The sequence below is a fragment of the Podospora bellae-mahoneyi genome, chromosome 6, assembly GCF_035222275.1.
Source record: "Podospora bellae-mahoneyi strain CBS 112042 chromosome 6, whole genome shotgun sequence".
Lineage (NCBI taxonomy): Eukaryota > Fungi > Ascomycota > Sordariomycetes > Sordariales > Podosporaceae > Podospora > Podospora bellae-mahoneyi.
The window spans coordinates 1,239,549-1,252,919 of record NC_085885.1 but is presented as its reverse complement, the minus strand read 5'-3'; the positions used below and the strand labels follow the sequence as shown (position 1 = coordinate 1,252,919).

The following is a 13,371-nucleotide window of genomic DNA, read 5'->3' as shown; positions in this document are numbered from 1 at the left end:
CATCAAAGCACAACAGCAGAGATCGCGGCCTGGACTCACTGCAACATCCATTCTTGTAGACGCAATTGCCCTAAAATTCATCATCCACATCTCAAAGACAATCTCTGATAACGTCGTTCTGAACGAAAGGATAAAACCTTGCTCTGTCAACCAAAACCCACAAAGACATAGGGCAGCTTCTTACACCTTAAAAAGGACCTTTTTATCTCGTACCACCTCCAAGTCCCCCTTAGAAGCTGATCAAGCGCCCCATCCATCGCCTCCCAAGCCCCTGATCTTCTACCGTAGCCTCCATTTCTATCTTCGCCACCACCACCAAACACAACCTTGTGACGAACCTTATCCAGAACCTCTGAAAGGGATACTGGTTGAAGGCGCTTCTGAACAATCCTGGTTCGGTATAGCTAAACAGTGTACAACAAATGGCTTGTCTCAATCACAATAGCTAAGATACCAACGATTGTGACTTGTAACTATTGCATACTGCGGAACTGTCTATCTACACCAGCCAGTTCCTGCGTATATATAGACCTCGGGACCCTGAGGTGCTCGCCCTGCTATGACCTCGATCACTCCTAGCACATTGCATCCTGCAAAAGTGCTCGTCGTGCTATGCCTTCGATCATCCCGAGCATCTTGCATCCTGCAGAGTGCTCGTGCTTCTTGGCGCCATAGCATTTTTGGCCAGCCCTGATTGGCTACCTCTTGACTTTCCTAATGATTGGCTGAGGACATCCTGCGCCCCACATACTGCGCGACCTGCCGTTGGGTTAACTGTGACATCTGATCAGGCCAATCCGGTGCTTATCGTGTGGCCTGTGAGCCCACAGAGTCTTTTGTTTGTCTTACGTGAAGTGCGGCCTGCGAGCGAGCTACCGTCACGCAGGTATGTTCATCGTTGAGGGTATATTTGTGGTGTTGTGGTTGTTTTGTGTGTTTTCTCATCATTTCACTATATAAGAATGTCGCAGTTAAGCCAACAGGCAGTGGGGACCGTGAGCGGGGCACAAGACGCACAGTCAATCGCTAGCAGAACCAATCATAGGAAAGAAGGATGGACCAATAGGAGGTGGATCACCCAGGGCACAAGGAATCAAAATCCTGGGAATCATTTATGATCCTCGAGAGACATCTGTGATCCTCGAAGAATGGAATGATCCAGGGCTTAGCATTAGGCCTATATATACGCAGGAACTGGCTGGTGTAGATAGACAGTTCCGCAGTATGCAATAGTTACAAGTCACAATCGTTGGTATCTTAGCTATTGTGATTGAGACAAGCCATTTGTTGTACACTGTTTAGCTATACCGAACCAGGATTGTTCAGAAGCGCCTTCAACCAGTATCCCTTTCAGAGGTTCTGGATAGGGGTTCGTCATACTATATAATAAGCACTGAATTAGCTTTATTAGAGAGCCAAAATTGCCTGCACGCATGCAAGTCACAAAATACAAAGAAAATAAAAGTCGATGTCTTATCTGAAATAAAATATTAGAAGCAGATAGCTTATATACATAACCCCTCTGAACTCCCTAATCCTCTAATAGCTCCACTTCCTCACTTATACTCCCAGGCTTGTAGCCGCACCCCAAATCAACATACCTTTAAATTCGTTAAATAATTAAACTATCTGGAATCCGCTTATTTATATCATGGATAAAAATATAAATAATATTTAAAGTAAAAAAAAATAATTGACCATATTTACTTTTTTTTCATATTTTTACCGACATTTTTTATATTTTTATTATTTTATTTAATTTATCTTTTACGGGCTTCAATTATACATATACTTACTTAACGAATTAATAAATCGTATGTATTATTTTAATTTAGTTTCATATTTTATTTTCAATCTTAGTAATGTATTGAATTTCAATTTGATTAATTTAAAATGTAATTACTTTGTTTAAAGTAAATTAATATAAATAGTGAAAAGTAATATTGAAAATAACAGTATTAAACAATCATTAAAATAATAAGTCGAGATCATTATAGAAATAAATTGAAAATAGTAATAATTATTATTCAAAGGACTTTATATATAAAAAATAACATAATAAAGGTAGGTTAATAGATAAAGTAAATGAACATTAAATAATAAAAGGGAAATAAAAAGGTATTATAAAAAATAAAAGTGAAAAGAATAAAAAAAAGTAAATATAATAAAAAGTTTAAACAAAAAATTATTTCTATAAACAAAATTAAACATCATTTTCAATATATATTATAACAAAACTCGATTTATTTCGTCTTTCTTTTTAAAAAAAATAAATATAATTAATTTTAATTTATTGGTAATAAATAAAGATTTGTCACAGTTAACCCAACGGCAGGCCGCGCAGTATGTGGGGCGCGGGGCGTCCCCAGCCAATCATTAAGGAAACCAGGAGGCAGCCAATCAAGGCTGGCCAGAAGTGCTACGGCGCCAAGAGGCCTGAGCAGTCTGCAGGATGCAAGATGCTACGGGTGATCGAAGGCATAGCACGATGAGCACTTCGCAGGATGCAAAGTGCTAGGAGTGATCGGGGCCGTAGCAGGGCGAGCACCTCAGGGCCCCAAGGTCTATATATACGGAGGAACTGGCTGGTGTAGATAGACAGTTCCGCAGTATGCAATTCAAGCTTGTATTCACGGTATCTAGTGTTTACATTGAGACATCTTGTCGTACACTGTTTAGCTGTACCGAACCAGGATTATTCAGAAGCAGCCTTCAACCGGTATCCCTTTCAGAGGTTCTGGATAGGGGTTCGTCATAAGATTTCATATTAAAAGGCTTTTCTTAATTATATATATTATAGTAGTTTCAAATGCTGTACTATTAAATCTTTAAAAGAACATAATATTAATATTTATAATGAAATAGTATATCATTTAAAAAGAAACTAAAATATTTTTAATCAAGTTTAATTCTTAATAATATTCCTTTAAAAGAAAATTATTATTTTGACTCTTTAAAGTTTTTACTCTATTTATATTTTGCTATACAATCAAATTTTACTATATTTTCAATATAAAATTATGAGATACTAACTTACTTTTTCCAAATATAATATAATAAATGAACTTCGATACCTTTTACGATAATAAAAAATACTATTATTTATTTTTGAAAACTTTTAATAGTAAAGAATCTCCTTTTAAAAATTAATTAGTAGAAATTACATGAGCTTTAATATGAATATTTTTTTTTCAATAATATATCTTTTTTATGTACTTTAATATTTACCTTCGCCGTAATACCTGAATTAATACTTTTTTTTGTTAATTTTTCTTTATAATTACTAATTTACTTACCCCTTCTTATACATAAAATGCTACTTTATTTATTAAAACTTTGAAGTAAATATATATCTTTTTTAAACCGTTTTTCCCTCTTATAGGTAGGGCTTAACTCAGAGGTACCCAGATTTACCAGTAGAGTTGAAAATTTGGTAAAAATATATAACACCGAGGATTTCCCAGTGGTCACCTACCTGAGTACAAGTTCGGCACTCAACTGCTTATTTAGGAAAGAGCGGACGGGATCCCGAGCTTTCAGTTGGTTATGGTCGTATGTGACTACTCCCTCCCGAAAATGATATTATATCGACCATAACAACGCTACAAAGAGGGCTTCATGATGAGTTATACACCGCCATATCCTGTCTCCAAACTTCTCAACGCTCAAGCAGTGTAGTAAAGTGGAGGTGAGTAACTAGAAATCGTTGCATTTAAAGTGGGTGAGAAGAAAAGCAAGGATACGATTGGGTCAGTATGACGTTGAAGATGTTGTTCGAGAAAGCTTTCGATATTGCCAAGACATCTTTGCTAGCCCACACGTCTGTTTACTTCACCCTTTTTTCCTGAAATCCCACTAGACACCGCAGACACCACACACATTTATTTACATCAAGACAGACTCGCTTTTTTTTTGCAACTTACATCAACATGACATATCACAAGTGAGAAAACACAATCAAAGAAAGTTCGCTTCTCATTCTTGTCAAACGCACCGCTTTTGCTTAACCCCTCCATCCGCCTATCTACACAACCTCTTCCAAATCCCTCTCATTTCCACCCTTTCAAATTCCCAAATCAAATACCATCCCTACTTACCATCAAATAGCATCCCCATACACCTCAATCTCAACCTCTTCTCCCTCCTCCCCATCCTTCCCCTCCACCTCCCCTACCACCTTACAATCACACCCCACCCTCCGTCTAAACCCCCCCTGCTCCAACCCCTCCAACTCCCTCAGCGCCTTCTTCGCCGCCCCAATCTTGGAATACCTCGCACTCTGCGCCACCGCATGCGCCAGCTTCTGCCCATGCACCATCACCGCACAAACAACCTGCTTTTCCCCCATCATACCCCCCTCCTCATCATTATCAACCATAATCTCCCTCGTCAGCAACCGCCACTCCTGGCACCGAAACCGATGCTGCATCTCATGACCCAGAAATGTCACGGGGTGTTTATTGGCAAACGTGTCATACAGCCTCATGTCCTCAAACCAGAACTGGATGTGCTTGTCAAAGAAATCCTGGACGGTTTGGTAGTCGTAGGAGGAGTCGACGAATATGGCGCCGACATAAGCTTCGATCATATCTGGGAGGCACTTCGGAGGGCGGGAGCAGTCCACCCAAAAGTCTCTCGCAAAATTGGATTCTGACTTGCCTTCTTGTACGGCAGCGGCTTTCGCAGCGGCAAGAGCCTCCTCAATTTCTGTGACGAACGACGCGATTTCGGACTGGATCGCAGGAGAGCTGTGCTGGAGAGATCGGTGGAAGCCAATGTAGACTGCGAGACAGCCCAAGAACTGGTTGGAGACCATGGCCATCTTGTGTTCGGTCAGCCACTGGGGGTCGGCCCCTGGGAAGCGATGGAAGAGATGGTCAATGCATGCCATGTCCAACAAAGCGTCGCCAAGGAACTCAAGACGTTGGTAGCTGGGAAGCTTCTCCCACGAGGTTGGGTAAGTCGGGTGCTGGAACGCGCTCCTCAGCAGACGGGGATATTGAAATCGATAACCCATCCTCTTGTAAAACTTTTCGGCCATGTCTTCCTGCACGCTGTTTGTTGGCATAGTCTGCCACGCAGGTTTCTTGTACACTGCATAGTAGTCAGACCATGTCTGCATCGTATGGTTCTTGTCATTCACCATTCTCGTCACTGCTTGAATGGCCATGTCAAAGTTGCCAGCTTCCTGTGCAGTAAGGTAGGCGGCGCCGATGATAGCCTCGCAGACATCGGCAATAGACTTGTCGGCCAAGACATGCTTCTTCCTGATGTCCTTTCGTTTGCCGCGCTTGAGAGTTAAGCCCTCTGGGTACCAAGTGCGGCGGTTGAAAGCCATGGATCGAATGTACTCTTCTAGCTTGACCTCAAGTGCGTTGTTGAAGAGGTTCCGGTTGCAAATCAAGACCATGCGCTCGACGTGGTACTCAAACTCGTCCTTGTCAGGAATGAGGGTGAAGATGGCAATTGTGGTGGCCATTTTGAGGAAAGCATCCCCCAAAAACTCCAGTCTCTCGTAATTGTTGCCCATGCCGCGCTGAAAATTAACCTGCTCAACATCTTGTTCATCAGTGTTGTCGCTGTCCTTGGTGAAGGCTTCAAGCGCCAAGTCTGGCCTGATATTCAATCCCAGCATGTTGCACGCATCCAAGGCAACCAAGTTGGAATCGACACGGTGAATGATGGCAGGAAAGTTGTAGGCCATAGCCACAACCTGAACTGGAAGCTGCAGTCTGTTAGCGTTGCAATATCTGACTCAAAAAATGGGTACCTTACTGGTGAGATCTTTAATGGTTCTAAAACCAAGAAGCACTGCTTTGGTTCCAAGTCTTCGCCCTCCAGACTGTCATCCAAAAGGTTACGCTGGGTGGACAATAGTTCAGCCTCCACCACTGCTTGGTCGCCCCGGCTCTTGAACTTGGCTCGGGATTTGGACCACAGACTGTTGCTGTAGTTCAGAATGTCATGCGCGTCACACGTCGTCCTCCAAGCCCTGTGGCCGGGGGCGACAATGCCTTCGGGCACAGGGTCTGTAGGTTTCATATCATGACGGCGTCCACGAAGGTAGAATTTGCGAGCACCATCCCAGGGGTCCCAGACGTATTTGTGCTCAAAGAAGTCATCCGGTTCGTCAAAGTTGTAAGTAACGATGTTATTTTCTTGGACGTATTTGACGGTGTCCCAATCGATAAGCTCGTCTGATGCCGGCGCGGAAAAGTCGAAGGAGTGGTCTTTGCAAGTCGGAGCCAGAAAGTAAGGCAAGTCGTAAAATGTCGCCTCGTATTCCTTGCTGAAAACATCCTTGAATATCGAGAGAGTGAAGGCGGTCAAGCTGGTTAGCTCCGCTTCATCTACCTCAATGGGTTCACCTGCCAGTACGAAATTGACGATTGAGGAACGAGGCTTTCCAAAATAGATAGGGAACGAAGCAACTTGAGGAATCCGTCTTCGTGTGAGCAGCAACAGTGGTAATGACGGTCTGCCAAGTGACTCTGGACTTTCCAAAGTCAGGGCCATTACAAAGAGCTCGGTGGGTTCGCCGAGAGTTGACCAGAGCTCCGGCTTCATGCGCATGCCATACTCTTCCTTCTTCTTGGAACTGATGGCGAGACGGGCATTACGCATGGCGGGGAGCTGCTTGGTAAGAGTTGGTCGAAGGTGAGCGTCCAAATAGTTGCCCCGAACAAGCTGAAGACACATCTCAAAGGCCGCTGAGCACTTGGCTACTGCCTTGCTGCCGTGCACTTTTCCGATGGCAGATCTGATGGGAGATGCAGCCGGTAAGATGACTTCAGACTGAAACCCGCCCTCGGTGGTATTGACCGTGTATTCCGGTGTTAAGTTCGTTTCTGGCGGGTGTGGGAGTGATGACACAAAGTTGGCAAGACAGATGAGACTCTGCTTGTAGTTCAACTTTGCCCCAGTCTCCGGAACAGTGTACTGTCGTTGGCCTTTCTCTTTCCTCAGAAAGTAGTCCATTTTGAAGTTGTTTCCGGTCAGCTTTCGCGTGTCCGGCATCGCCTCGCAAAACTTCCTGAGTCCGTCTTCGCTCTGCTTGAGGTGTTTCATCTTTTGCAATTGCTCGGAGTTCCCTCTCTCAATCATGTGGATGTAGGTCGACTTTTCTTGACGAGCGCGCCCACGAGATTGGATGTACTGAATCAACGTGTCATACAAGTCGAACCTGATGATGATGTTGCAATCAGGAATATCAAGGCCCTCTTCCGCGACCGAGGTGGCAAAGATGCAGTTGAGCTCTCCTTTCTTGAACTTGATGATGGTCAGGACCTGATCGCGGTAGCTAGTCTTGGAGCTCTCCCAGCTGGAATCATTTCTCCCGCCGCCAATCTGTTCACTAGAGTTAGAGAAATTGATATTTTCTAGAGGTGTCAACTTACAAGAATACCTGGCTCAAGACCAGGAATTTTGAGTTCCGGCTGTTTGAGGAGGTCAACGAGAATGTTTGCTGTGTTTCTCTGCTTCACAAAGACGATGCATCGTCTCATAAGATCCTGACTGCTGAACTGATCATGAAGAGTCTCCCAGAGCTCGATGACCTTGGAGGAGAATAGCCGAGTTTCCAGAATAGGCTGTTCAAATTCATGATTTTTGACAAGCTCGTGAGCCTCCCGCACCCTGTTCTTGTCAAGACCCATGAGTTGACTGAAGGCTCCTTGGCGAAGCAGACTTCGCTCCGCTTGCGTTTCGAGTTTGGCAATGTCCTCTTGGTTGAAGAAGAGTTGCCAGTACCGGTCAGCGCACCATGGCCCCAGTTCAGCTGTTGCTTGTGAGGTGAAAACAAACGCCTTTGTGAAGTGATCATGGTTCCCAACTAGAGCCTTAATGGACTGGTGAAGAGGGGTCGTCCACTGCCGAGGCCTTCTGTCGTACTCCAGAACTATCTCCTCTTTAGGACAACTGATGGTATGTTGAATGATGGTTGGGTCAGAAACTGTGGCGATCTGGCTGTGAAGTAAACCCTCGAGCTCAGCGGCAGCAATTCTTGGATCAATCTGGGCATCAACAGGAGAGGCGGTCATTCCCAAGATGCGCGGCCGTGCTTCATTGTCCTCATTTTGGATGTAGAAGTCTTTGATGATCCGGGCATAGGGGTGGTTTTTCTTGGTATGATGGCACTCATCAAATATCAAGAGATTGATCTGGTCCATACGGATGTATGAATGGTGGAGGCATTGGTAGAGAATCTCTGAGGTGCAGACGATGGCCATATTCTCCTGGAATGTGGTTTCCCAAAACTCCGCTGACGATCGATCGAGCATCTGTCCGCAAAACTTGGCTACCGAGTAGTCCAGGTTGCACGTCAGGACTGCATGCTGCTGAAAGACGAGAGCTACTTTGTCCACGAGAAAGAAGGCAATGCGCTTCGGTTGGCCTTGGGATCGGTTCTCGAGCTCGTTTTGTATCGTCCATCTCAGAAGCAAGGCGGCAATGAGCGTTTTTCCCGATCCTGTAACAGAAGTTAGCCCATGTGAGTTCCAAGGAGTGTTCAAGTGGTAGACATACCGGTGTCCAGCACTGCGATTGTGTTTTGGGTCTTGGCCCGCTCAAAAAGCTCCAGCTGGTAATCTCGCGGGCTCGTGATGATCTTTTTGTTCTCGAACTCGCGCATCAGCCAGTTGGCAGACCTCTCCTCATCCAACACCAGCTTCCCAGCTCCTTTGGACAGGGTCTGCTGGTTCTCCTCTAGCCAAATGTCAAACTTTGCATTGTCTGCTCTCTTCTTCTCGGACATCTTGCGCGGCCCTGGCGGATCGTTGACCTCGAATATCTTGCCTCCACCACTGCCACCGTCCTCGTCTCTGTCGGTGTCAATATCGTCATTCGCCTCACTGCTGGCATCTGGCGAGGTTTGACTTGCAGTGTCTGGGGTTGAACCATACAGACTCAATAGGTCGCCCTCAACTAGGCTACCCGGCGGTGATAGCAGCACACCCGGAGACATCTTCGGCAGCGTTGTGAGAAGGATGGGTAAGGTAGTCGATTGTGTTGCGAGAAAAGCACGGTGGCGCAGTTGGGTAGATAGGGTAGGAGTGAGAAAAGATACGGGCTGTGAGAGTGTTCGGTGAAAGTTTTGGGAGAGTGTTTGATGAGAGCCGGTAGTGTTGGCAGATATTAATGGGTTAAAATTGCTTTGTAGGCAGAAGGCGCAAGAAGGGAGCTTTCCCACTGAAGAAGAAGGTGCGATCGGAGCAGGTGTTTCTGATCAGTTGCGACTTCCCGGAGCAGCCAAAAGAAATATATAAATTTGAAAAAAGGTGGCACCCGGAAAACGCTCTAAAAAGTTGAACAGATCAGTTGATTGCTGCGAAAGATGTGGCCTCTGAGTCTGGAGCTATCAGCTTCTGCAACTATCCGCAGGCTTCCGCGTAGAGCAACAAACCTCGATTTCGACCGATCACGAAGCTCAACTCTGGGAGACCGGAAGCCTGTAAATGTGAACAAGTTTATTAAGGCTCAAATCCTAACTGAGAAAGCTGTGTGTTTTGACGCTGTCCCCTTTATGGGCTTAGCCTCTCCAACTGCCACTTCTTGCTCCCATCCTCACACTCGACAAGGTCATACACAAACCGATCGTGCAACCGGCTCTGCCTCCCCTGCCAGAACTCCACTCGCTCTGGAATAATTCTGAGGCCGCCCCAGAATGGAGGAACTGGCATTTGCTCGGCACCCTCGAACTTCTTCTCTGTCTCCTTGACCCATCCCTCCAACTGTGACCGCCCGTCATCACCCTCCTTGCTCGTATCGGGCTTCAGCACTGAACTCTGCTGACTAGCCCACGCACCAATGCGACTACCTCTTGCTCTGGTGTCGTAATAGACTTGACTTTCCTCTGGCGCAAGTCTCTCTGCTCTTCCCTCTACTCTGACCTGCCTCTCCAAGGGCTCCCACCAAAACACAAGAGATGCCCATGGATTGCCTGTACTCTTCCCATCTGCGGTGCCAAACAAATCCCTAGCCTTACCGCTGGTTCCAAAGTTGCTGTAAATGACAAAACCCTTGTGATCAAGCTCCTTCATGTATACCACACGAGAGGAGACACGGCCAGAGGGAAGCTGGGCAGTGGATAATGTGCATGTCTCTGGGTGAAAAACACCGGCCTCGGGAAGCGAGGCTTGCTGGAACCATGTGTGGAATTGTGTGATAGGGCTCTCCGGGTCGACGTCAGTCCTCTTGAGACCGCCTTGGCGCTCAGCTTTCAAGAACTGGGCGGCCTGTCCAGGAGGAAGTGTAGGGCCTGAATCCAGTAGTGCTGGTGTCCCGGTGGGGGCGACTGTATGGAGTGTTAGCTATTTTCTCGTTTCCAAAAGCGCCGGGTGTCAAACATGCATATGAGCTTGTCGTCTTGCTTGGGATGAAGCGCCATTCTGCTGTTGCTTGAGCTGATTAAACGGGTTCCTCTGGCAAATACGGAAAGAGAAGGCAAGCGACGGGGGCTGACGCGCATGGGCGGTGTTATAGGCAGAGTGCTCTTGGAAAACCTGATGGTCTGATGCATCACCGAAGAAGTTAGTCGATGGTTGAAGAAGGTCGCCATTGTGCCGTCAGTCGCCCCACTTACCGATCGAGGCAGCAGCTGCCCACATGACGGATCTGTCAGTCAATAATCATGTTTTGATGAAAGGACTTTTCTTGGAGCAGGTGAATCTTGTGATAACCGCTATAGAACTTCCTCTACTCACTATGACCGTTACTGCTCCCAGATTTGATCACCAGGAGAGTGCCCCCCAAACAGTGACGTGTCGTTGATTGATTAGATTAGATTACGATAAGATCAAACGGGTGGCAGCTCTATTACAGTAGGGAAGTTTCAAAGTGGGGTCAACCGAGCTTAGGGACCCCTGCCAGGATTTCCAGGTTCTCCAAGTGCCCCTCCCTCCATATCAAGCGGCCGCCAAAGACAACACCGGCATCCACCAGCACCGACCGAGAAACTAAAGCTCTTTGAAAAATACAATTCATTTTCGGACCCTTTGATCGAATAGAAGGTAACCATGGAAACCGAGCCTCGCTCCCTCAAAGCTGTCTTCGCCGACGCCGAAGCCCAGCGCATCGCTCTGGAAACCCAGGCCTTCACTCCCAACTCCCAAGAATACACCGACGCCATCTCCTCCGCCATCAAGGACTACCAAGAGTCCCTTCACCTAATATCCCACCTCTCCCTCTTCTCCCCAAACGAATCTCTCGAAGACCTCTCCACCTCCGACCTCCCCCTCCTCCTAATCAACTACCACCTCGCCGAGCTCTCCCAAAAGCTCCCCACCCCCTCACTTCCCGAGCGCAAAAGAATCCTCACCTCCGCCCGTGATTTCTACGAGCGCTTCCTCCACCTCCTAGACAGCTACTCCCTCCTCACCCCCCAATCAGCCAAACTCCTCGAAGCCTACACCTCCTCCCCATCCACCTTTTCAACCGCCAACTCCTCCGACCCAACAGTCCGCCGGAATGCCAAAATCGCAAACTTCCAAACCGAAAAAGCCCTCCGACAAAAGTTAGATTATCTCCGCGCCCGTCCAGAGTATGGCGCCACAGAAGATGAAGACATCCCGTCGGGAGCAGGCGACGAGGAAGTCGTCCGAGAAGTCCACCTAGCTAATTTGGCTTATCGTGTTCACCTTACCTTCAACGCTCTCGACTCTCTAAATCGGGAAATGGAGATCTTGTCCATGGCACCCCCCCAACCACCTCCATCGGCCCAGCAAAACCAGCAGCAAGCCGAGGATGATAGGCGTAGGCGGGGGATAACCAGCGATGGCAGTTACAACGACAGACTAGACATAATGAACCGTGCTCTTGGAGGGAAAGGAGGACCGATTTTGTCACAGCAGGGGAAGCCACTGCAGCCGTTTACGCTGTTGGCAAACAGGCAGGAGATTGCCAAGGGGGTGTTTAGGCCGAGTCATAATCTGCCGACAATGACGATTGATGAGTACCTGGAGGAAGAGAGAAGGAGAGGTGGGATTATTGAGGGGGGAGGGGAGGCAAGTGGGCAGGTGCCGGAGCCGGATGAGGATGATTATGAAAAGGCCGAGAAAGAGATGTATAAGGCTAGGGCGTGGGATGAGTTTGTGGAGGAGAACCCCAGGGGGGCTGGTAATACGATCAACCGTGGTTAGGGTGTGTAGATAGGGGCGAGGTTGAAGTATGATATGATGTATGGAAAGAAGGTGTTGAGGGATGATAGAATACCCATAGTGCATCCATAGGAGAGCAAAATCATTGCGAAATGTCACCGTTCCTCATGAGGCAGTGTGAATAAAGGTGCTTAGGTAGAGCTGCTGTACTTGAAGGCTGACGATTAGGTGCAGATGACATCCACGGGGGTTGGATTTGCAGCAATGAAGTTATATTTCCAAAGATATCTGTCAAATGTCTAGCCGGTGGTACATACCAATTCTGGGTGTTTCGAGCTCGGACGAAAATAAGTAAATTACCTTCTTTTTGCTCTTTCACTGCACACCTACCGTTTACTCCTAGCGTTTTGTTCAAGAATCATGTCCCGAAACTTCCGCCTCTTCACAGTGCTCCCCTACGTTCATCCTGTTCAACACGAACCCTTTTCAGCGAGCCCCTCGCCCGCGACGGCGTCTATGGTTTCTTCACCATCGACTCCATCGTCCGGTCTATGGAAACCTTATCCAAGATAGGTAACCAGGCCTCCAGGTTATTCAGGTCTGCATCATCGTAGCATTGATGTCATGATCGTAGGGGGCAGCATGCCATCACCACCGGGACTTGATGGCCGAAATGGGAAGAATGCCACCAGACCTATGGAAGGCCGTAAGAGATGGCACATACAGTTAGCCCGCCTAGGTATTCGCGCTGTGATCATCTAGGTATACAGCAAGTGGCCCCGCTCGCTCGCGCTCCTCAACGCCCCCTCCAACCAGTGACAAAGAATCGGACAACACCAGTGACGAGGAGAGCAAGCCCCAGTAACGTGGAGATGCCCGAAGCCGGTGACGAAGCGTCAAGCAGTTCGAGTACCGAAGATCCAAGCAGCTCTTCCACCAAAGAGTCGGACGAGGACAGCGACGGTGAGAGCAACCATGGCACCGAAGAGTCCGACAACGACGGCGACCACTACCTCGTCTTGAGCATGACGGCTACTCACGCTCGGACAGGAGTTGCTAGACTGGGCAGCGCTTGACAGCCATTGTTGTTAACAAAGCTCGGATGGAAAAATCAGGATGACCATGATGGTCTTTTCTCTCATCTATATCCATTTATTGACATGAAATTTTTCAAAATCTACATTGTTTAGGTAGAGCCCAAGTAAACACCGAAACGCCTTGCTCAAGATCGTGACCCTTATTTCAAGTGAATTCATCCCCCTCCTACAGAGGAAAGACA

General features: G+C 47.1%; 3 protein-coding genes across 3 annotated transcripts; 1 reads left to right on the top strand and 2 right to left on the bottom strand.

The window, feature by feature from the left end:
* Positions 1-3,990: 3,990 nt before the first annotated feature.
* dcl1 (Dicer-like protein 1) lies at positions 3,991-8,962 on the bottom strand (the record flags this gene model as incomplete). The annotated part of the gene is made up of 4 exons (XM_062881061.1): positions 3,991-5,725; positions 5,776-7,347; positions 7,398-8,467; positions 8,524-8,962. The coding sequence occupies 4 exons, from the start codon at positions 8,960-8,962 to the stop codon at positions 4,100-4,102; spliced, it is 4,707 nt and encodes a 1,568-aa protein (XP_062729317.1). The 3' UTR covers positions 3,991-4,099.
* Positions 8,963-9,518: 556 nt separating this feature from the next.
* Positions 9,519-10,770, bottom strand: PDX3 (pyridoxamine-phosphate oxidase; the record flags this gene model as incomplete). Its single annotated transcript, XM_062881060.1, has 2 exons — positions 10,580-10,770; positions 9,519-10,291 (listed from the first exon to the last, which is right to left on the bottom strand). The coding sequence occupies exons 1-2, from the start codon at positions 10,602-10,604 to the stop codon at positions 9,519-9,521; spliced, it is 798 nt and encodes a 265-aa protein (XP_062729316.1). The 5' UTR covers positions 10,605-10,770.
* A 242-nt stretch (positions 10,771-11,012) lies between these two features.
* On the top strand, positions 11,013-12,134 carry TAP42 (Type 2A phosphatase-associated protein 42; the record flags this gene model as incomplete). The annotated part of the gene is made up of 1 exon (XM_062881059.1): positions 11,013-12,134. One exon carries the CDS (start codon positions 11,013-11,015, stop codon positions 12,132-12,134), a length of 1,122 nt encoding a protein of 373 aa, XP_062729315.1.
* Between the last annotated feature and the right edge of the window lie 1,237 nt (positions 12,135-13,371).